The following is a 22,732-nucleotide window of genomic DNA, read 5'->3' as shown; positions in this document are numbered from 1 at the left end:
TTAGACTTGAAGAAAATGTTCTTGACTGCATGTCCTTTCAGTAAGTAAGACCTAGCTCACGGGACTGCTGAACTAGACCTTGAATTAATAATGCTGCCACAACGTGTCTTAACAAGAATTACTTATTGGGCCATTTTTTATGTTTTTGTTTATTTGTTTTTCATCTGAAATAGGTTTTGAACGTTCCACTAATTTTCAATCTGAGTTGTGTATGCAGACGGTCTCCTGCTGTATTTTCCTATTTATAATCTCAAACACTTGTTCTATTATATTGTCACATGCTATTACTGAGAAATGGACAGAGAAAGGAGGTGGTTAAGGAGAAAACAATTGGGGAACTTGAATTCGGGAAAAAAATGGAGAAAGATTGATGGGTTTCCATGCAGAAGCCGTATTAGGTATTGACTGGGCATGAAGGTTATTTATTTAAATTTGCCCTCTTTTGGAAGCTGCCATCATAATGTGAAAGTAAGTACATTGTTGGACAAGAGATAGTCACATCTAATCAAATACAAGATTGCAGCTCTATCTCACCCTGAAGAAAGGAATTACATTTAGTATCCCCCATAGAAATAGTTTAGTGAAATACGTTCAGTGATCTATCCAGAGAATGGGTATTTATGTTTTAGAAATAATGCTCACTATCTTGCTACGCAGATAATGCTCAAGTCATGGAAACATTTTACAGTACATCTTTTTCTTTAGCTCAAGTAATGTGTGATTACTGATGGAATGAATAGCTATTGCTTGTAATCTTTAATGTGATCTTTGCAGGGAGCAGATCTTACTTTCTTGACAGCGGAGCATCAAAGTCTTTCAGAAAGCTTGAGGCAAAACCCAATACTTATCATTCGGATCACAGTCATTGATGAAGAAGCTTTGAATTCCTTAAGGTACAGAATTCTGCATTCACCATATATTTTAGTGCTTGTCTTGTCTTTTGAGCATTTGCTTTTCTCCCTCGTTTTTCTATTACCGTATACAGTACTTTACAAAGTGAACCATGGTGGCTGCTAATATACAGTCATTCAACAGTATTGTACAGCTTATTTGAGTCTGCAAGCATGCCTTTAATTTCCTAAAGCAACTAATGTGAACTAATAGGTTGGTCACTCCTGTCTGTGGGACAGTTCAATACCCTATAAGTCAATTGCATGCTGAATTGTGACTGTCCTAGGGGTAAATAAGGGAGATGGAACATTACCTCCACAGTGCCACCTATTGGAAGGCAGCATTCCACACTCATGAGGAGCAAGCACCCCGAAACATCTGTCTGTGCATGGAGTGTGACTTTGCTTTCAATTCACGGTCATTGTTACAAGGCTTGTATAAAGAGTCTGACATTGACTTGAAGGAATGCTGCCTTCCAATAGGTGGCACTCTGGAGGTATTGTTCCATCTCCCTTATTTGCCTGTTACCCAGAAGAGCTTGAATGGCCTTATAAGTCTCCTCACTCACTCACCGTCTAGATACTCTCCCTAAGGAGAAAATATAGTGTTTCTGACCCAGGTCCTAAGGGTAAAATAGCGTAATGCAGTGTCCCTAATATATGTTCTTTCACATTCTCTTTATATGTGTATGTCTGACACACATGTGATCTTTTCATATTGAACTATAAAAAAAGTTATTTAGTTAAGATTAGAGTTTAATGAAGCTTTGTGTCCTGGTTCATGTTAGGCTTATGAAGGAAGACGAAATAGTAAGAAAACCCCTAACATTTGCTATGTAAACTTTAGGTTTATTAAGTAACTCTGTCATGTTATCTTAAATAAGTCAATTATTAATATTATACAGTGACAGCTTTTTAGGACAGCCCCCAGCATTGCACTAAAAAAGGGTCTTCTAGGTGGGTGGTCTTCTGAGTTGAACAGTCTAATGGGCGGTCCTATCACCTACTTACAGCTTCCTCTGTATGTACAGTCATGCACAGATTGTTGTCAATCACTGATAGGACCACCCATTGCACTGTTCAACTTAAAATGAGCAGTGATATGAATGAATAAGTTACTGTATCTTGCCCCCACAAAACTATATATCAGTCCTCTGCTCATATTGCTCTATAACATGTTGCCTGCAGTTTAGACAGCATGTTTAACCCCTTAGTGCCTTTGCCTTTTTACGTCCTGCCTAAGTGGGCTTTAATCCTCATGTAAAAACATGCATCTCCGGAAGATAAAAGCCATGCAGGCTCTGAACGTGACAGCTCCATGCTGTTGGTTACTGGAGGTAGCCGACAACCTGGAGCTGTCATCCTGGGCTGCAGGGAGCCCCCCTTGGCAATGTGATCGGCGCAGTCCAATGGAGAGCTCCAATCACATTAAAGTAAGTAAAAAGTGAAAAAAAGATTAGCATCCATGAGGGGGGGATGAAACTTCTCACCAAGGTCCTCCGCGATGCCTTGCTCCACAACGGACCTTCCACCGTTTTCTGCGCATGCGCGCCAAGGAAAAGTTGGTGGTGCATGCGCAGAAGCTTGGGTCGCCGGGGATTTAAAATTTCCAGGAGATATCACCGGGGACTGCGGTGACTGGTCCCCTGGCCCATGATCGCCGTGTCCCAGGGCGATATGATCCTTTTAGGACCTCACGTCACCTTCTGCAAATACGTGGCCGACGGAATTGCCCCGAAGGGCTTGCGCCCCGGGAAGTTTAAAGTCCCTCTGCTCCCAGCTAACATATGTAGCCGGGAGTAGAGAGATGTCACCGGGAACTGCTGTATGCGGTTTCTGGTCACTTGATCACTGTTATCCAATGGATAACAGTGATCATGTAAACTGAAAAAAAAAAGTTTAAGAAGCTAAAGTTTCATCTTCCCTCACGGATCATATCATAAATTACGTGCCTAAGGCCCCTGGATTAATCCGCGCACCTTACCACGGCTTCTACGCATGCGCCCGTCGCAAAAAGCTGCATATTGCTCTGGTAATTTATAATTCCCCTGCTTCTGAATACCAAACCTAGCCGAGAGCATGGAGATTTCACGGGGTGCCGCGGTACACGGTCCCCAGTCACGTGATTACCGCTATCCAATGGATAACTGCAATCACGTAGAAGTAAAAAGAAGTCAAAATTTCACCTCTTGTCATGGATCCAATCCATGAGGGGAGGTGAAATTACTTGCCTAAGGCCTTCTGCATATGGGTGTGCTTGTATTGCGGAGTCTGTGGCAGAACTGAAAATCGGTCACAGGAAATCTGTTCTGGATAAGTTCAAGTGACTGGCTATCTCCATCAGTCCAGTTGAAACAATTGGAGCAATAACACACCATGTGTAACCGCAACTCCAATCATTGCTGAATGCACCAGACCCTTATTCTCAGGATCATTGAAGGTCCCAACGGTCTGACATAGATCTATAGATTAGCAATTTATTCCCTATCCTGTGACTAGGAAATAACTTGCTTTTGTAGAACAACCCCTTTAAGCCCTGCCTAATGAGGCCTGATAATAGACTTCTGCACATGGCCTGTAGGCCGTTGTTAGCCCCTGGGCTGCCATGATAACCGCTCAGCACTCTACAGTCACATTGCATGCTTGGCGAGGGGTACAATCATTTAGAACAGTGTTCCCCAACTCCAGTCTTCATGGAGCCCCAACAGGCCATGTTTTCAGGATTTCCTCAGTGTTGCACAGGTGATGTCATTATGGTCAGTGCCTCAGACATTGCCACAGGTGTTCTTACTAGAGGATAGCCTGAAAACAGGACCTGTTGGTGGTCCCTAAGGACTGGAGTTGGGGACCCCTGATTTAGAACACCTGTTTAATTGGTGGACTTTCCCCGTGATAGAATTACTGTGACAAAACCACAATAAGCATGCATTCACATCTGCGCTGGAGGAACCTGTGTCACAGATCTGGTATAAAATGCCAGTCAAAATAGTGTAGCATACTCCTCAGGCCTCATGTCCACGGGGGAAATCAAGCCCAAGCGGATTCTCCATGCAGAATCCGCAGCGGGTCCCTCCTTTCCCGGGGACATGAGGCCTGAAAATAAGAATAAACTCGCCTGTCCTGGACGCTGCAGGTCTCCCCTCCGTCTCGACCGGATCTTCTTTCTTCGGCCCGGCGGATGTGCTCGGCACGCCGGCAGCGTGCCGGGCACATCCGCCGGGCCGAAGAAAGAAGATCCGGTCGCGACAGAGTAAAGACCTGCAGCGTCCAAGACAGGTGAGTTTAATTCTGGTACGGGTGTTCCGTGGATCCGGACGGCTTCCATAGGCTGCAATAGAAGCCTGCGGGAACCGTCCCCGCGGGAGACCCGCATGAAAATGGAGCATGTCGCGGTGTTTTTCCCGCACGCGGATCCGCGCCTGACGGGATAAATGACATCCGCAGGTATTTAACCTGGGATAAATGACATCCGCGTGCGGGAAAATCACTGCGGATTTTAAATGCTAATTATTCCGTGGACATGAGGCCTCAGTATTCCCTGGGAAAATGCTGGGCGGACCCCATTATAGTCACAGAGATCTGTCCAGCACTGTTCATGTCTGACATATGCTGGAACAATGGAAATACAAGCACAAGCGTGAAAGGGGCCTTAGATAAAAATGATATAATATAGGGGCAGACTAGTTGGACCATGAGGTCTTTTACTGCCATCAATCTTCTGTTTCTGTTTCTCGGGGGAAAAAGTACACTCTATGTGACATTCTGCCATCTTAATAAAGTGATCTCTCAACATGCAATATTAACTGGTTCCTGGATGAACATTGTATGTTGAAAACATAACTGTATGAAAATCTAGTAATTACAGTAGTTCCAACGCCTCCAAAATGTCAGCCAAAAGTAATATAGAAGGAAGATTAAAGAACCCTAGACAGATAAGTAAGAGAAATAAAGAAAGTCCTTTTTCTGAAGTATGGAACTCAGAAAGAGCCGCTAGAAGATGTAAATCGCTTTCTACGTAGAGAACAAGACCTTATTCAGGGTCCTGTACAACACAAACTGTGTACCAGGAAAATACGATGGAGCTGCCCTCACCTGGCATCCAGAGGCACAGCTCATCCTGGCACAGGTAAAGGGCAGTACAGAACATGTACTACTGCACTATACTGTAGAGCGGCGATACTAGACAGCCAGTCAGTGCATGCACTTCAATAATGCTAGTGAAATGCTCATGCTTCTTAACTGGATTTTCTAGCATAGTTCACTGAGGTAGATCCGAACTGTCTTCCACATTGCATGTTATGTAATTATGCATACATTGTATGTCTGTTATGTAATTATGTTTAATTAAGATCCAATGAAAATAAAGCATCCTGAAGCTATTGGAACTTTTTGCATCACCTGTTTGGCATTAGATTTTTATAACTGGAAAAGGCAGGAAAGATACAAATCAGTGTCTTCTGGACCTCTAAATATATGAAAAAAAACACAAAAAGTCAAATAAAAATATTCTGTAAAAGTCTTACTACTTCATGCAGTCCGTGAAAGTTAACAGGTAGAACATTATTTCTTATGTTGATATACTGTCAGTAAGGTGCTGTTAATAATTCATCATCTAATTAGCTTTGTCAGTCCTAGCACTTAGACAGGCAATCATTATGGTACCCCCTTGGGATTTACTATTCATTGGTGGAGCTGTAAAAGCAAAAAAAAATTACTACTCCCTTCCTCTTTGTTCCCTTGGGGCTCCTCTGCTTGCTCCAAACTTCCAAATTGAGTGGGCCATTACTATTGGGATCCTAGTGAAAAGAGGATTTCAGGGCTGAATATGGCTATTTAGTCCTGCCATCCTGTCTAAAGCAACTGCTGAGCCATTAACATGGCTGCATTATTTTCTTAGAGGTTATATCTACTGTACATTTGATCAGTTGGTGAAGAAGTCTTATCCAGTAGTGATGTTCATATAAAGTTGGATGATAATATTTTGGGTTGTAATCAGCTGCATTAAAGTACAGCAGAGATCGTATATTTTTTGTGTTGATTATCCACACTACGAAATCAACTTTTTTGATTTTAGTTTATTTAATCTGAGTACCATAAAAAGTTCTGACTTGTAGAAGCGAGGTAAAATAAAAAGTCACGTAAAATATTCAAAGGAAATAGTAACTTCAAAATACAGAACCCTAAAAGGTAATGACCAAAAGGACTGGTTAGGAAGAAGTGCTGTGTTCATGAAATGTACTGTATAAAATATTTATGCTTGTAGGTGTAATATCAGTTACTTTTCTAAATATTACTCCCATTTCACAAATGATTCTTCAGCTTTAAGGGGTTGGCCAGTTTTTACTACTTTTTACGTTGCAGCAGGATACATCATTTTATTTATATCTCTACCTTGCATAGTGCCATCCTCCACGTGATAATAGTGCCCTCTACTCCGTGATATAGTCTAAGTCGAAACCAGCATGACACTCCCCTACATAACATGGCCACTCGCTAGTGGAGAGGCACATGACCTCATGCATGAGTGACGGCTTGGGTACTTAAAAGGGCACTGTAAAAAAATAAAAAAGTGGCCCTATGTTGTACCAATGTAGTAGCGCCAACCAGGATGGTGGGCACACTATGTTAATTGAATAGGCACGCTATGCTATTCAGGTAGGGCAGTCGCTGCCATTCGGTTTGAATGGTCAACTGTGCTGCAGAGATAGGGTGCCTGCACCATGCTGTCACCACTTGCCGATAAGTAGATGACAGGGGAAGGTGACTAATGGAGGCCTCCAGGTCTGCCATAAAGCCAGCCAAGTAGACCCTGCCTCATATAGCTGCATATGTGTATTAGTATATATGTCTATGTATACATATATGTTGGAATATATACAATATGAATAAATAAATTTTATGGTTCTTGGAATACAATGGTGAAAAAAAAATGTTTTGACTGGTCATTAAGGTGAAAAATAGGCTGGTCACTAACGGATATTCCAGCCTTCCACAAATGATAGGCCATCAGTATCTAATTGGTGGGTTTTGGTCACTTGGGATCCCCACCAATTAGCTGACTTAAGGGGCCCCAGAGCTCCTGCAAGTGCCGCAGCCTCTTCAATGTTTGGTGGCCTCTTCACCAATCCGATATTGATGGCCTGTCCTGAGAATAGTTTATCAAATCTTTAAAGCCTTTGCTAAATAGAGTGCAGTAGTGGCTGGCGCTGTGTGTAATGAGCTGCAATGGTCGTCCAATCCACCTCTGTGACTCATCCGTAAGCTGCCTCCAATAATGCTAGAAAGTAGTCAAGCGCAATGCTGTTCATAATATTATTCAATATTAGTCATTTTTTTGCTGCAGTGTTTAGCAGTTTAGAGTTTATTTGTATTGCATTTTTTTCTTCTGTACTTTGCAAAAATCATAACTAATATTGTGACATTACTAAAACATGTACACAAACTTCTAATGTTACTAATAATATTTATTAGCTACAGAACTTAATGGGGTTTGGCCACAAACCTAACTATAAAGATCAAAATGGATTTACAGTTCTAAGCTTGTCAATATTTGTCTTTCTAATACCAACAGTTTTTTTCCTACTCTGTCAAGTCCTTAGTGGTGCCACTCCAACTCACTGCAAATCTTCTTGCTGTGGATAGGCATAGAGCGAGTGATAAGTATGTGCTGCAGACTGCCAGTCCCTCAGTTGTTCTATATGCAGAGCACACTCCTTGTACTGATTGTACTGCAGTGCACATGATTGTGCTTCTGCTTTCTTCTACCTCACATGCACAGGCTTCTGATGGCCTGCAGATGTAAAATGTTCTATGGAAAAATGAGAAAAAAGTTGAACCTTTTAGTAGAAATGCACAGCTCTAACTTTTGGAAAGAAAAAAATACTGCACACCAAAACCTCATTCCAACTGTGAAGTATGGTGGAAGGAGCTGTACTATTGTACCTTGTCACCACCAGAAGCTAGGGGCTGACAGCCTTAGCTGCAGTAGACGCTCCTTGTCATGCTCCTAGCCTCCGATTGGCTCATGGTATAACACCAACTTTGTTAACCCAGTGTGCAAGACACCGCGGCTGGATGGAGAACAAAGGGGGAGACTGTGACCGGGCATCAGCGGCACAATGGAGGGTGACTGCGGCCACATCAAGGACACTGACAGCAGAGCGTGGGGGGCCCATGGGCGGAAATACTGCAGCTCCCACGGTGAGACAGACCGGGCCAGCGGCGTGGCTGCACAGAAGCAGATCGTGCAGCGGTGATGTGAGGTAGTTTCTGGGCTGAGCGGCCGACCAGAATTCTGAGCACCACTGGTGAGTGGCAGCCGCTCACTTTTCCCGTCCGCCTCGCAGCGCTGTCACTTTCTCGGGGGCCGACCGGGAATCCGAGCACCACTGGTGAGTGGTAGACTTCACTGTCCCCATCCACCTTGCAGCGCTGCCACTGTGTTGGGGGCTGACTGGGACTCTGAGCACCGCTGGTGAGTGGTAGGCGCTCGCTGACCCCGTCTGCCTTGCAGCGCTGTCACTGTGTCGGGATACAAAGTGTGCTGCTTGCTCCCCTGGGCATTACTGCTGCATCTTGTCTCCCAATCGGCATCTAGGGGCATGACAGGGATGTTCACTCCTGCTAACACCTGTCACACCCCTAGCTTCTGGTGGTGACAAGATACAACAGTACCGGAAGGAGCATCATGGTGTTTTGCTGCTTTTGTGCCTCAGGGCCTGGACAACTTGCGATAATTGGGGAAATATTAAATTCTAAGTTGTATCAGAACACTTTACAAAAGAATGTCAGGGTAGCAGTCCGTGATCTCAAGGTGAAGAGATGTTGGGTGTTGCTGCAAGACAAAGACTCAGAGCATACAAGTAAATCAACTAAAGAATGGTTGAAAAAGAAAATTTGAAGTGGCCGAGTTTTGGAGTAATCAAGTCAGAGTTCTGACCTTAACCCTATTGAGATACTGTGGCTGGCCTGAAGAGGGTTGTGTGTGCAAGACATCTCAGAAATATTGATGAACTGAAACACATTTGCAGGGAGAAATGTTTCAAAATTCTTCCTTGACATTATGGGAATCTAATTGCTGCTAAAGGGTCATCTACTGGTTATTAAATTCAAGTGTTCACTTACTTTTTCTACCTGCATTGTGGATGTTGACTCAGTATGCTCAATAGAAGACATGAACAGTCCAACTGTTTGTGTGTTGTTAGTCTAGTTAGATAGTGTTTGTCTATTAAGGCCTTTTTATCTGGTGTATTGATTGAGCATGAACGGTTTCCCAAACCTTCACCGACCTGATGAACACTTGAATATGCCAACGATTAGCTAATGAATGACACATGCGTGTACATTACCTGATTTAATATTTTATACAGGCATAAGAATAGTGAATTGTCGTCAGCACATCCCCCTTGTGAACAAAGGCAACGCTGCCAAAGACTGCTCTTTGTATGGGAACGATTATACTAAAGATTTGTCTCCTCTGCTGGTGTGAACAGTATAACCAGCGCCGACCAACGTGCTATTATGTTAATTGGTGCTCTCTCGAATGCAGAGGATTGGGTTTTAGATTATAATCAATTATTAGTAATCAATGCAGATAATCCCAAAGGGTTCAATTACTTTTTCTTGTAATATTTTGAATATCTTCATATTGGCAACTCGTTCACTTTGCATTGCCTATGAATTGAAACAGAATTCTGTATGTGGAAGAACCCCTGTTAGCTTTGAGTTTGAACTGCCCTGCACATATACAATACAATGAATGAGAAAATTACATGGCATTTCCTGGACGCACTTTCAAGTTCTGTTTCCATTTATAGAAACTGGCAAATAATATTGGCTCATTGTTTTCAATGCACCTGCATAATTAATCTAATTACATCTCCAATTACTAGAGCTTGGAAGATTTCATGGCCAGACAAGGATGTAAACAGACTTCAGCGCTAAATTATACTGCACTGCACTGTTAGTGCTGGCAACCTAATGCCTAAATACTTAAGAAATCACTATTAACAGTAATGTACATTTTTTATCTTTGCTTTAAATACGGTTTACAGAATAATATATATAACATTTATATTTAATACATTTAATTTTGGTTATGCAGTTTAATACGAAATGTAATGTATTACAGAATCCTATTTGCTATTTAATTGTATTGATTTAGTTCCCTTTAACTGTGTAGAAGGCTGCACACATACATGGTGGTATTGGGTCCAGTTTCCATCTAAGGTCAGATTCACATGGGACCGAAATGCTACAGATGTTACTGGTGGATTTGCAGAGGTAAAATCCCCAATGGATTATGGTATCAGGCATGTAATTGAGACTAACTAAATGTTTCCGCATGTAAATTGATATTACATCGTCAGCATGTCAATTTCTGTTGTGGATCTTCACTGTAAATTTCACCCCTTTCAATGAAGTGCGGGGAAATCTGCGGTGCATGCAAAGTCCACAGGTTGCCAAAGCCACATGTGGATGTGGCCTAGGGATCAATTAACATATGGCAGATTTGTTGCAGGAATTTCTTTGACTATCCCATTCATTTTAATGGGGTTTGCAGAAATCAATGTGCTTTCTGTCACGGCCTCCACAGTCATCTGCAATACAGAAAATACCAGGTACGCAGGGTCGCCGGCCGGGGACAGTGCCGATTCCACTTTGGGCTCCTGCATGTGGAATCCAATCCGTCCGTGTGCTGCCGGCCTTATATTACACATGGAGAAAACAGCACATTCTGCTGTCTGCAGCACACACAGAGGAAGAACATCAGCATGTAGTACAGTAGTATGGCGTCGTGAAAATAGAATTTCAATAGCTGTTAGACAGTAAATCACTTACTGTTAGCTGCTGCAGCCATATCTGTGTATTTTTGTTTCTCTCCTTCCTCCCTCCTTCCCTACCATTTTTATAGAATTCTGTGGGTAGCATAAAGGCCCTTTTACACTCAAAGATAATCTTTCAAAGGACTGAAAGATTGAAACATTTAGCAATCTATTTGCATAAAGTGTTAATGGCCATTAACACTTTATCCTCTTCATTTGCATGTAAAAGCACCCCAGGAACTGTTTGCAGATCCCAGTGTGTGTTTAAACACACACCCAGCTGTGTAAACAGCTGCCGGGACATTCCTTTGTTCTCCTCACAGCTAATATAAACATGATGCTCCGAGAACATCCTGCAGTCTATTGAAAGATGAGCAAAATACATTCAGATGGAATGTATTTGCTCTGTCTTTCAGAGGTGTGAACAATGGATTGTAAGTGAACTGAAATCCATCGTTCAAATGAAAAGTGCACGATGCCCGCATTTACATGTAACGATTATTGCTCCTTTTCGGCTGTTTGGACAAATTTTGAGTGATAATCGTTGCGTGTAAAAGGGCCTTAAGTGATTGCTCTCCACTCCTTGTTCTCCATCTTGTTATCTCTGTTACTAGAAACCGGCATTACTTGAGAAATGAACAGCAAGTTATAAGGAAAGGAGATCCCTAGTGGACAGCGCTTAAGGCCGGTTTCAGATGAGTGTATTGTTACATATCGGTAATACTGACATGTTACAGATGACAGTGCAACTATGTGTCATCAGTATTTCATCCCTGTTTCATCTGCATTTGCCTCCATATTAGCTGGCATTGGTTTTATATTCTACTGGATAAATGCAGACCCGCATTTGACAATTAGTGAATAAGGACGCTTTTGCACGGGTGACAATCACTCAATTTTCTTGCAATGTGACAGCGCTACAAATCGCACGTATGTGAAGCCCATGCTTTCTAATGAGTTCCTTCACATTAGCGATGTTTTGTAGGCCGCTACAAAGTCGCGTGACTTTGTAGCGCCACAAAAACACAATGTCACCATGAGAAAACGCAGCAATATCGCACAGAACACAGCTACGATTTTCTCGCAACGATATTGCTGTTGTTCGTGTGAAAGAGGCCTAGTGCCAATAAATGCAAATACGGAGACAAAAATGGAGAAAATTACAGCATTTTGTGCGTTTTTAAAACATGGCCGTGAAAAACCTGGCCATTCAAATAGCTACATAGATTTGTATTATCTGCATATTCTGGTCTGTTATACATACAGTGGGGAAAAAAAGTATTTAGTCAGATACCACTTGTACAAGTTCTTCCACTTAAAAAGATGTGAGAGGCCTGTAATTGACATCATAGATAGACCTCAACTATGAGAGACAACATGAGAAAACACATCCAGAAAATCACATTGTCTGATTTTTAACAAATTTATTTGCAAATTATGGTGGAAAATAAGTATTTGGTCACCTACAAACAAGCAAGATTTCTGGGTCTCACAGACCTGTAACTTCTTCTTTAAGATGCTTCTCTGTCCTCCACTCATTACCTGTAGTAATGAAACCTGTTTGAACTTGTTATCAGTATAAAAGACACCTGTCCACAACCTCAAGCAGTCACACTCCAAACTCCACTATGGTAAGAACCAAAGAGCTGTCGAAGGACACCAGAAACAAAACTGTAGCCCTGCACCAGACTAGGAAGACTGAATCTGCAATAGGCAAGCAGCTTGGTGTGAAGAAATCAACTGTGGGAGCAATATTAAGAAAATGGAAGTGATACAAGACCACTGATAATCTCCCTCGATCTGGGGCTCCACGCAAAATCTCACCCCGTGAGGTCAAAATGATCACAAGAACGGTGAGCAAAAATCCCAGAACCACACGGGGGAACCTAGTGAATGACCTGTAGAGAGCTGGGACCAACGTTACAAAGGCTACCATCAGTAACACACTACGCCCCCAGGGACTCAGATCCTGCAGTGCCAGACGTGTCCCCCTGTTTACGCCAGTACATGTCCAGGGCCGACTGAAGTTTGCTAGAGAGCATTTGGATGATCCAGAAGAGTATTGGGAGAATGTTATATGGTCAGATGAAACCAAAGTATAACTGTTTGGCAGAAACACAATTCGTCGTGTTTGAAGGAGAAAGAATGCTGAGTTGCATCCAAAGAACACCATACCTACTGTGAAGCATGGGGGTGGCAACATCATGCTTTGGGCCTGTTACTCTGCAAAGGGACCAGAACAACTGATCCGTATACATGAAAGAATGAATGGGGCCATGTATCGCGAGAGTTTGAGTGCAAACCTCCTTCCATCAGCAAGGGCACTGAAGATGAAACGTGGCTAGGTCTTTCAGCATGACAATGATCCTAAGCACACCACCAGGACAACGAAGGAGTGGCTTCATAAGAAGCATTTCAAGGTCCTGAAGTGGCCTAGCCAGTCTCCAGATCCCAACCCTATAGAAAACCTTTGGAGGGAGTTGAAAGCCCATGTTGCCCAGCGACAGCCCCAAAACATCACTGCTCTTAAGGAGATCTGCATGGAGGAATGGGCCAACATACCAGCAACAGTGTGTGCCAACCTTGTGAGGACTTACAGAAAACGTTTCACCTCTGTCATTGCCAATAAAGAATATGTAACAAAGTATTGAGATGAACTTTTGTTATTGACCAAATACTTATTTTCCACCATAATTTGCAAATAAATTTGTTAAAGATCAGACAATGTGATTTTCTGGATGTGTTTTCTCAGGTTGTCTCTCATAGTTGAGGTCTATCTATGATGTCAATTACAGGCCTCTCTCATCTTTTTAAGTGGGAGAACTTGTACAAGTGTTATCTGACTAAATACTTTTTTCCCCACTGTAGGCCAAATATGTATAAAAGACCTGAGAACTGCCTTAGGCTAACTTCACACGGGCGAGTGAGATTTTGGGCCATGAAACTCCGCCCCATATTGTCTCCGCGAATGTGAGGTATTTTTGTGTTTAAAAATGCCTTGCATTACTTCAGAGAAGTGGCAATCCAAGGAGGATCGCAGAGTGTTTTCGATGCGGTGTGATGCTTTGCCGACCCCATTGAAAACAATGGGAATAATACAGAATCCACGCTAAATCCTCATGTGGATTTGCCCAATGAAAAATGCTAAACCTGCATGTGTATTGTTGAGTTTACAAGTTCTAAACCCACGGTAGAACTCTACCGCTCAGCCACAAGTTTCTGCTGAGCTTTGTGAGGACTGAGTTGGCACGTAAAAATCTGATGCCAATTGCGTCCATGTGAACATACCCATACGCAGTACTTTGTTCACTATCTTGCAATATTCAAGTACAAAGTTTTCTCCAGTTAACTCAGTTTTGTCCCACATTTGACTTTCTATTAAAGTGGCCCTGCTGTGTGTATGTATCTCGTTAGGAAACCTATGTCATTGGGCACGAGGTCTGACCTGCGTACTTGCAGTTTGTGTACAGCACTGTGGTATATGTTCACGCTACATTGGTAAGAGAAAGTGTTTCACATGAATTACTGACTGGGATATTTCTTTTAATACTCATGACTTTTTTTGAGGAACAGAATGAAAAGCTTCATGAAAATCTGTCTTTTAGGGCTATTTGCAAGGGAAACAAATGGGACCTAGGCAATCCCTGGAATGATGAAGAGAACATTCGCTTGGCACTGCAAGGTGGGTAGTAATTAATTTTTCTCTGACCTCTGTTAAGTTAATTATTGAAGTTGTCATTCTATATTCCGGTCATCTGCTACATTATCATGTTGTTGGTATTTCCATGGTCTCTGTGCAGTTTTGTGGTTTTGCTCGATATACAGTTTCAAATAATATCTTAAGCACCTGTGAATAATTTTACCTTTTTAAGAAGCAATGAAGGAAAAACTGAAGAAAAGAGAAGTTAGAACTTTAACAGGATTAGCGAAATACTTCAGACAACTTGACATTAGTGGATCCGGATGCTTAGGGAAAGCAGAATTCAAGCAGGCTCTTCAGATGTATCACTTGGATATATCTGAGAAGGTACGTGTCACTTTCTTTACTGCTCTGCAAATAATGTTTCAGTTTGTATCGTTATGTACGCTATATATGGTACAGTATTGGGAACCTTACCTAATAAAGCTCACCTTCATTAGTGACTAACATATATATGGTTCTACACATGCATTATTGTGTATGGGGTATTTTTTTCAATAGGCGTCTTTCACCCATTTTGTTTTTCAGCATTTTTAAACGCTTGTAAAAAAAAATGTTCTGCATTTCATATTTTTCTCAGTTATTTTGTGGCTTTTTTTATTTAATATCTAAGAGATACATTTTTTTCAGCTATTTCTCCTATAGAGAACCCTGTGGGAAAAATTGCAGAAGAAACTCATACCTACAGCATGATGTGTTTTGAAAAGGCACTCTGTAAACCTCAAAAGTGACTCAAAGACACCAAAGACAAAAACATTGTGTGCATATAGACTTTTCAGTAATTTGCTGAGTTTAATTTTGATGCGGAATTTTGGCACAATTCTGCATCAAAATTTGCAACATTGGTACTGCAGATTTTGGGACTGATTATTTCAGAGGAAGGCATATTCCATAATGCAGAATATTCAGTCCTGTATGCAAAGAAACAAAAACAGTGATTGGCCAGAGTGGTCATGTGCTTAGACGGGCATGTAACCACTCGACCTGGAAACGGAAATGAGTGAAGACTGAGAGGAACCAAAGTGGCAGGGCATGCGGCAGACGAGTATAGCTTTTATTATTTTCTAAACAGCCAGTGTGTTAATGCACCCACCGGACAAGCTCTTTAAATGGTGCTAATGAAAAAAATACAACTTGTCCCCCAAAAAAACCCTCATACATATATATTGACAAAAAAATAGAAAAGGTATGGCTTCTGGAAAGCAGGGGGAAAAAACTAAGATGAAGAATTAAAAAATCTTTGGTTTTGAGTCTTCACCAAAGTTATCTTCTCACATAACGATAAGTGGATCACAGAGTATCCCACTGCTGGATCCCCAGTGATCAGCTGTAATTTGTGAGGGAATCTGGCAGATGAAGTCTCACACATTTCCTATTAAAAATGCTGCCTTTCCCTGTAAAGTACAAATGTGACAGGTCCTCCAAAGTGAGGCTGCTCTGTCCTGTGACCAATAGATGAGGGTCCTGAATGGAGGCCGTCTGTATTCGCTTTTGACATGTGTCTATTAATTGTATTATTAGTCATCTGTCACTTCTGTCGTGTCAGACAGCCATTGTTTAGGTAAGATGCTGATCTTTCCGGATGTAGAAGGGAACATACCACATTTGTATCTGAAATATATACCAATCAATACAACATACACGGAATATAATCTGTCTCCGGTAACAACAACAACATGCAATTCCTATTTATACAAAGGAGGACTTTTCTTTTGTATAATGTAAATTGAATACAGTTTCTTCCATCTTCATGAAATGATGCTATCTTCAGATAAATCCCTGAACCAAGTATGAGCTTAAAGGGGTTGTCCCGAGGCAGCAAGTGGGTCTATACACTTCTGTATGGCCATATTAATGCACTTTGTAATATACATTGTGCATTAATTATGAGCCATACAGAAGTTATAAAAAGTTTTATACTTACCTGCTCCGTTGCTGGCGTCCTCGTCTCCATGGTGCCGACTAATTTTCGCCCTCCGATGGCCAAATTAGCCGCGCTTGCGCAGTCCGGGTCTTCTCCTCTTCTCTATGGGGCTCCGTGTAGCTCCGCCCCGTCACGTGCCGATTCCAGCCAATCAGGAGGCTGGAATCGGCAATGGACCGCACAGAAGCCCTGCGGTCCATGAAGACAGAGGATCCCGGCGGCCATCTTCAGCAGGTGAGTATGAAGACGCCGGACCGCCGGGATTCAGGTAAGCGCTGTGCGGGTGGTTTTTTTAACCCCTGCATCGGGGTTGTCTCGCGCCGAACGGGGGGGGGGTTTAAAAAAAAAAAAAAACCGTTTCGGCGCGGGACATCTCCTTTAAACTATAAATGTCTAGGCTTCTACTGACCATGTGACATTTTAAGAACTAGGGTTTTGCATTATGTAAGATTAACCTAATACTCTGATATAACATATTAAAGGGGTTGTCCCGCGGCAGCAAGTGGGTCTATACACTTCTGTATGGCCATAATAATGCACTTTGTAATGTACATTGTGCATTAATTATGAGCCATACAGAAGTTATAAAAAGTTTTATACTTACCTGCTCCGTTGCTAGCGTCCTCGTTCCCATGGAGCCGACTAATTTTCGCCCTCCGATGGCCAAATTAGCTGCGCTTGCGCAGTCCGGGTCTTCTTATCTTCTCAATGGGGCTCCGTGTAGCTCCGCCCCGTCACGTGCCGATTCCAGCCAATCAGGAGGCTGGAATCGGCAATGGACCGCACAGAAGCCCTGCGGTCCACGGAGACAGAGGATCCCGGCGGCCATCTTCAGCAGGTAAGTATGAAGACGCCGGACCGCCGGGATTCAGGTAAGCGCTGTGCGGGTTGTTTTTTTAACCCCTGCATCGGGGTTGTCTCGCGCCGAACGGGGGGGGGGGTTAAAAAAAAAAAAACCCGTTTCGGCGCGGGACAACCCCTTTAAGTCAGTACAGTATTTACACCACTTTGGGTTTGTCCATTCAGGTTACGTTCTGAACGTGGGTCCATAGACCGTGACAGATGCCAACACATTGTCCTCTTGGCATTGGCTGGGCATGTATACTTTTGTTTTAACTGTATAGTAAAGCACCCCCTGCTTAGCTTTCATGGGGGTCTATGAAAGATATATGGCACTGTGAGGTATACGTCAAGGGTTTATGTATGATGCATACCATGATATATGAAAGCTTTCCCAAGCATAAGTGACAAACCAATAATGTAGTATAAATAAAGCTTAGGCTGGCCATACACATTTAATTTCGGCTGAGCCTGCTAATTATGGTGGGTCAGGCCAATCATCTAGATGCCAGATGTCATGAAAGATAAGGTTCACACAGTTGAATTTCGACTTCCCGATCCTATTGTTTGTGGAGAGATATAAACCACCTTGTCAGAATCTTTCTCCCCTCTCTACACTCAGAGTACATACATGTGTATGGCAGTGTTGGGCAAGATGGCTATTTTGGTCTGCATTTGTACATGGTCCTGGTACTATGAACAGATGCTATGCAGTGCCACCTATTGCATAATGAAAATAGATGATGACTTGCAGTGAGTTTTTTAACTTTGCACAAGTTCTCTTAGCAATCATGTTCATTCTTTATACGTTTTCGCAGCTTTACACAGTATCACATTACAAAGCGAACACTGGAGTTCTTTCATTATGTACAGTGGTGATTTAAAAACCTCTGTCAAAGTGAAACAGTTTGTTGCCCATAGCAACCAATCACAGTACAGCTTTAATTTCATATTCTGCTCTTGAAAAATGAATGCTATGCTGTGATTGGATGCTATGACCTACAAAGACAGTTTCTTGTACACAAGTAAATAGAACCATTTTTTCCAACACTACAGTTTTCAAGGATATTTATATAAATAATGTACAGTCATGATAAAAACTAAGTACACTACCGTTCAAAAGTTTGGGGTCACCCAAACAATTTTGTGTTTTCCATGAAAAGTCACACTTATTCACCACCATGCGTTGTGAAATGAATAGAAAATAGAGTCAAGACATTGACAAGGTTAGAAATAATGATTTGTATTTGAAATAACATTGTTTTTACATCAAACTTTGCTTTCGTCAAAGAATCCTCCTTTTGCAGCAATTACAGCATTGCACACCTTTGACATTCTAGCTGTTAATTTGTTGAGGTAAGCTTGTGAAATTGCACCCCACGCTTCTAGAAGCATCTCCCACAAGTTGGATTGGTTGGATGGGCACTTCTGGCGTACCATACGGTCAAGCTGCTCCCACAACAGCTCAATGGGGTTCAGATCTGGTGACTGCGCTGGCCACTCCATTACCGATAGAATACCAGCTGCCTGCTTCTGCTGTAAATAGTTCTTGCACAATTTGGAGGTGTGTTTAGGGTCATTGTCCTGTTGTAGGATGAAATTGGTTCCAATCAAGCGCTGTCCACTGGGTATGGCATGGCGTTGCAAAATGGAGTGATAGCCTTCCTTATTCAGAATCCCTTTTACCCTGTACAAATCTACCACCTTACCAGCACCAAAGCAACCCCAGACCATCACATTACCTCCACCATGCTTAACAGATGGCGTCAGGCATTCTTCCAGCATCTTTTCATTTGTTCTGCGTCTCACAAATGTTCTTCTTTGTGATCCAAGCACCTCAAACTTGGATTCATCCGTCCACAACACTTTTTTCCAGTCTTCCTCTGTCCAATGTCTGTGTTCTTTTGCCCATCTTAATCTTTTTCTTTTATTGGCCAGTCTCAGATATGGCTTTTTCTTTGCCACTCTGCCCTGAAGCCCAAAATCCCGCAGCCGCCTCTTCACTGTAGATGTTGACACTGGTGTTTTGCGGGTACTATTTAATGAAGATGCCAGTTGCGTACCTGTGAGGCGTCTGTTTCTCAAACTAGAGACTCTAATGTGCTTATCTTCTTGCTTAGTTGTGCAACGCGGCCTCCCACTTCTTTTTCTACTCTGGTTAGAGCCTGTTTGTGCTGTCCTCTGAAGGGAGTAGTACACACCGTTGTAGGAAATCTTCAATTTCTTAGCAATTTCTCGCATGGAATAGCCTTCATTTCTAAGAACAAGAATAGACTGTCGAGTTTCAGATGACAGTTCTCTTTTTCTGGCCATTTTAAGCGTTTAATTGACCCCACAAATGTGATGCTCCAGAAACTCAATCTGCTCACAAGAAGGTCAGTTTTGTAGCTTCTGTAACGAGCTAGACTGTTTTCAGATGTGTGAACATGATTGCACAAGGGTTTTCTAATCATCAATTAGCCTTCTGAGCCAATGAGCAAACACATTGTACCATTAGAACACTGGAGTGATAGTTGCTGGAAATGGGCCTCTATACACCTTTGTAGATATTGCAAAAAAAACCAGACATTTGCAGCTAGAATAGTCATTTACCACATTAGCAATGTATAGAGTGCATTTGTTTAAAGTTAGGACTAGTTTAAAGTTATCTTCATTGAAAAGTACAGTGCTTTTCCTTCAAAAATAAGGACATTTCAATGTGACCCCAAACTTTTGAACGGTAGTGTATATCCGCTTTGAATTATATGGTTTTACGTATCAGAAAATTTAAATTAGGCCCTTAGATCGTCTTAACATTAGGTAAACATCAGATGAACAACAACGCATGACAGATTACACAGTGTCATTATTTATTTAACGAAAGCTAGGCAAAAATGCAGAAGCAGTGTGTGAAAAATTAAGTACACACCATGAATCAGTAGCTTGCACCTTTAGCAACAATAACTTGAGAGAAGCATTTTCCTTATGAAGTTATCACACTCACCTCATTTTGTAGGAAATTTAGCTTGCTCTTCTTTACAACATTGCTTCAGTTCATTGAGATTTGGGGGCATTCATTTATCATTTATACACAGCTCTCTTAAGATCCCCCCACAGTTTTTCAATTGGTTTGAGGTCTGGGACATGGTCGGACTTTGGGAGAATTTACTGGGATGTCCACATTTGGGAAGATCGCTAACTGCCTGTCTAGAATATTTTCCACTTGTGAGTAATCTTTCTCACTGTGGAATGATAGACTCCAAATTGTTTGGAAATTGCCTAATATCCCTTCCCAAATTGGTGGACGGCAACAGTTGTTTCTCGAAGATCATTGTTAATATCTTTCCTCCTCAACATTATATTAATACACACCTGAATGCTCCAGACCAGCAAGCTGCTAAAAGTACCACTTTTATAGAGGTAGTCACACTAGCTGATGGTTAGTTAATCAAGAGCATTTGATTAGTAGCACCTGGTTGCTACTTACCCTCTTAATTCCTCTTGAAGAAGTAAGGATGTAATTAATTTTTCGCACACTGCTTTTCCATTTTGGTCTAGTGTTTGTTGTTCATCTGAGGTAGTATTTACCTAATCTTAAAACCTTTCAAGGACCAGCTGTTCTTCTACTATGACCTGATTAATAAAACTACAATATATAATTCAAAGAGGGTCTAGTTAGTTTTTCTCATTACCATATGGTGTGTATCAGTACTGAAAGTGTTTAAGACAGCAGTTGTATTCATTTCTGTGCAAATTCTTTATAAAAAAATTAATGCATTTGAGGGTATATTGCAATTAATGATCAATAGTGTATCCATTTCATCACTTCTCCTTTCCATGTAGATTATAAGATCTTATGGCAGGGACCGCTCTACTTTTCTCTATTTTTCATTTATTTTGATAGTTTTTAGGGCGTATTCCGGGCAATTTCTATTAATGACCTACTAAGATAGGCCATCATTAGTTAATCACATGGAGTTAACCACTTGGGACCCCGATTGATCAGCTTTTCAGGTGCCTGCTGTCAGCACCGCAATACAATATACGGAGTGGAAACAGATGGGTCCAATCCCTGTCTAGTGGCCGGCACTGGTAATTGCAGGCTTAACTCTCATTGATTTTATCCTGAGGCTAGGTCATCAATAAAAACTACTCTAAAAACTCCTTTAAAGGGGTTGTCCCGCGGCAGCAAGTGGGTCTATACACTTCTGTATGGCCATATTAATGCACTTTGTAATGTACATTGTGCATTAATTATGAGCCATACAGAAGTTATCAGAAGTTATTCACTTACCTGTTCCGTTGCTAGCGTCCTCGTCTCCATGGTGCCCGTCTAATTTTCAGCGTCTAATCACCGGATTAGACGCGCTTGCGCAGTCCGGTCTTCTTCTTTTCTGAATGGGGCCGCTCGTGCCGGACAGCGGCTCCTGGTAGCTCCGCCCCGTCACGTGCCAATTCCAGCCAATCAGGAGGCTGGAATCGGCAATGGACCGCACAGAAGCACTGCGGTCCACCGAGGGAGAAGATCCCGGCGGCCATCTTCACCAGGTAAGTAAGAAGTCACCGGAGCGCGGGGATTCATGTAAGCACTATCCCGTTTTCTTTTTTAACCCCTGCATCGGGTTTGTCTCGCGCTGAATGGGGGGTCTATTGAAAAAAAAAAAAAACCGTTTCGGCGCGGGACAACCCCTTTAACTTGTTACTTTGTTTTTGGCATAGGTTGGTGCACATATATAAAGATTACTATTGTGAATATATAATGTTTTTAACATTTCATATCGAAATCAAGTGTTTTGTATTTCCTCAGATATTTGAATCCTTCTGGCTGATTCTGAATGAAAATAATCAGGGAAGAGTAGACTACAGAACATTTATCCGGGCTCTTGTTGGAGAAATGAATGAGTACAGAAAATCATTTGTTCGAAAGGTTATTTTGTTTTACAATTTACACTTTGTGATTTCATTTCCAGAGCATATTATATGTGAATGATCACACTTTATGCCTCAACATTATTGCACAGTATGATTATAGCACTTCAGAGAACTGTAAAGTACTTTACATAAATATAGATTATGAATCTTGTGTTTATATATGTTCTGTATTATCAAATAATAAATTATTTCAGGCTGTCGGTGGAGCAAGACATCTATTAAATCTAAACTGTATAAATTCATAGAGTAAATTAATGGTATTACTAGCTTAAGTACACTCTTCGTCAAAAAATCAAGCAGCTAAAAGAAGTTGTCGTTTTGCTGCAAACTCGGTATGCAAATCATTAGAGTTGTGGTGATTAGATGAACAGTCTTGCCACCTGAGGCCCTAAATGTGGTTCCACCGTTGGCCTATAAAATGGCTCTCAGAGGTTACTCATGTAGTGGACCTCTTTTTCCGCTTGCGTAGAGCTTGTTGACCACTAGATTCCTCTACGACACAATCAAAGGGATTTCGTCCAGTTAAAGTTTGAAAGGGGGGGCATTACAGTTACTCCCCGACTTGCGTACAGGTTCTGTTCCAGGAACCTGTTCGGAAGTCGATTTGTTCGCAAGTCAAACAAATGCTTGTATGGAGGGGATC

At 41.9% G+C, this 22,732-nt stretch overlaps 1 protein-coding gene across 3 annotated transcripts in view; it reads left to right on the top strand.

The window, feature by feature from the left end:
• CAPS2 (calcyphosine 2) overlaps nucleotides 1-22,732 on the top strand; it is a 78,624-nt gene that overhangs the window by 44,002 nt on the left and 11,890 nt on the right. For 2 of the 3 annotated variants that reach the window (XM_066591658.1, XM_066591655.1), the window contains 4 exons: nucleotides 775-893; nucleotides 14,320-14,396; nucleotides 14,587-14,741; nucleotides 21,965-22,084. In XM_066591658.1, coding sequence (XP_066447755.1) covers nucleotides 775-893; nucleotides 14,320-14,396; nucleotides 14,587-14,741; nucleotides 21,965-22,084 — 471 coding nt within the window. The remainder of the gene's footprint in view (nucleotides 1-774; nucleotides 894-14,319; nucleotides 14,397-14,586; nucleotides 14,742-21,964; nucleotides 22,085-22,732) is intronic. The other variant, XM_066591656.1, reaches the window with a different exon arrangement.

Source organism: Eleutherodactylus coqui, chromosome 2, assembly GCF_035609145.1.
Source record: "Eleutherodactylus coqui strain aEleCoq1 chromosome 2, aEleCoq1.hap1, whole genome shotgun sequence".
NCBI lineage: Eukaryota > Metazoa > Chordata > Amphibia > Anura > Eleutherodactylidae > Eleutherodactylus > Eleutherodactylus coqui.
The sequence above is the reverse complement of the archived record's forward strand: the minus strand, read 5'-3'. Positions and strand labels throughout refer to the sequence as shown.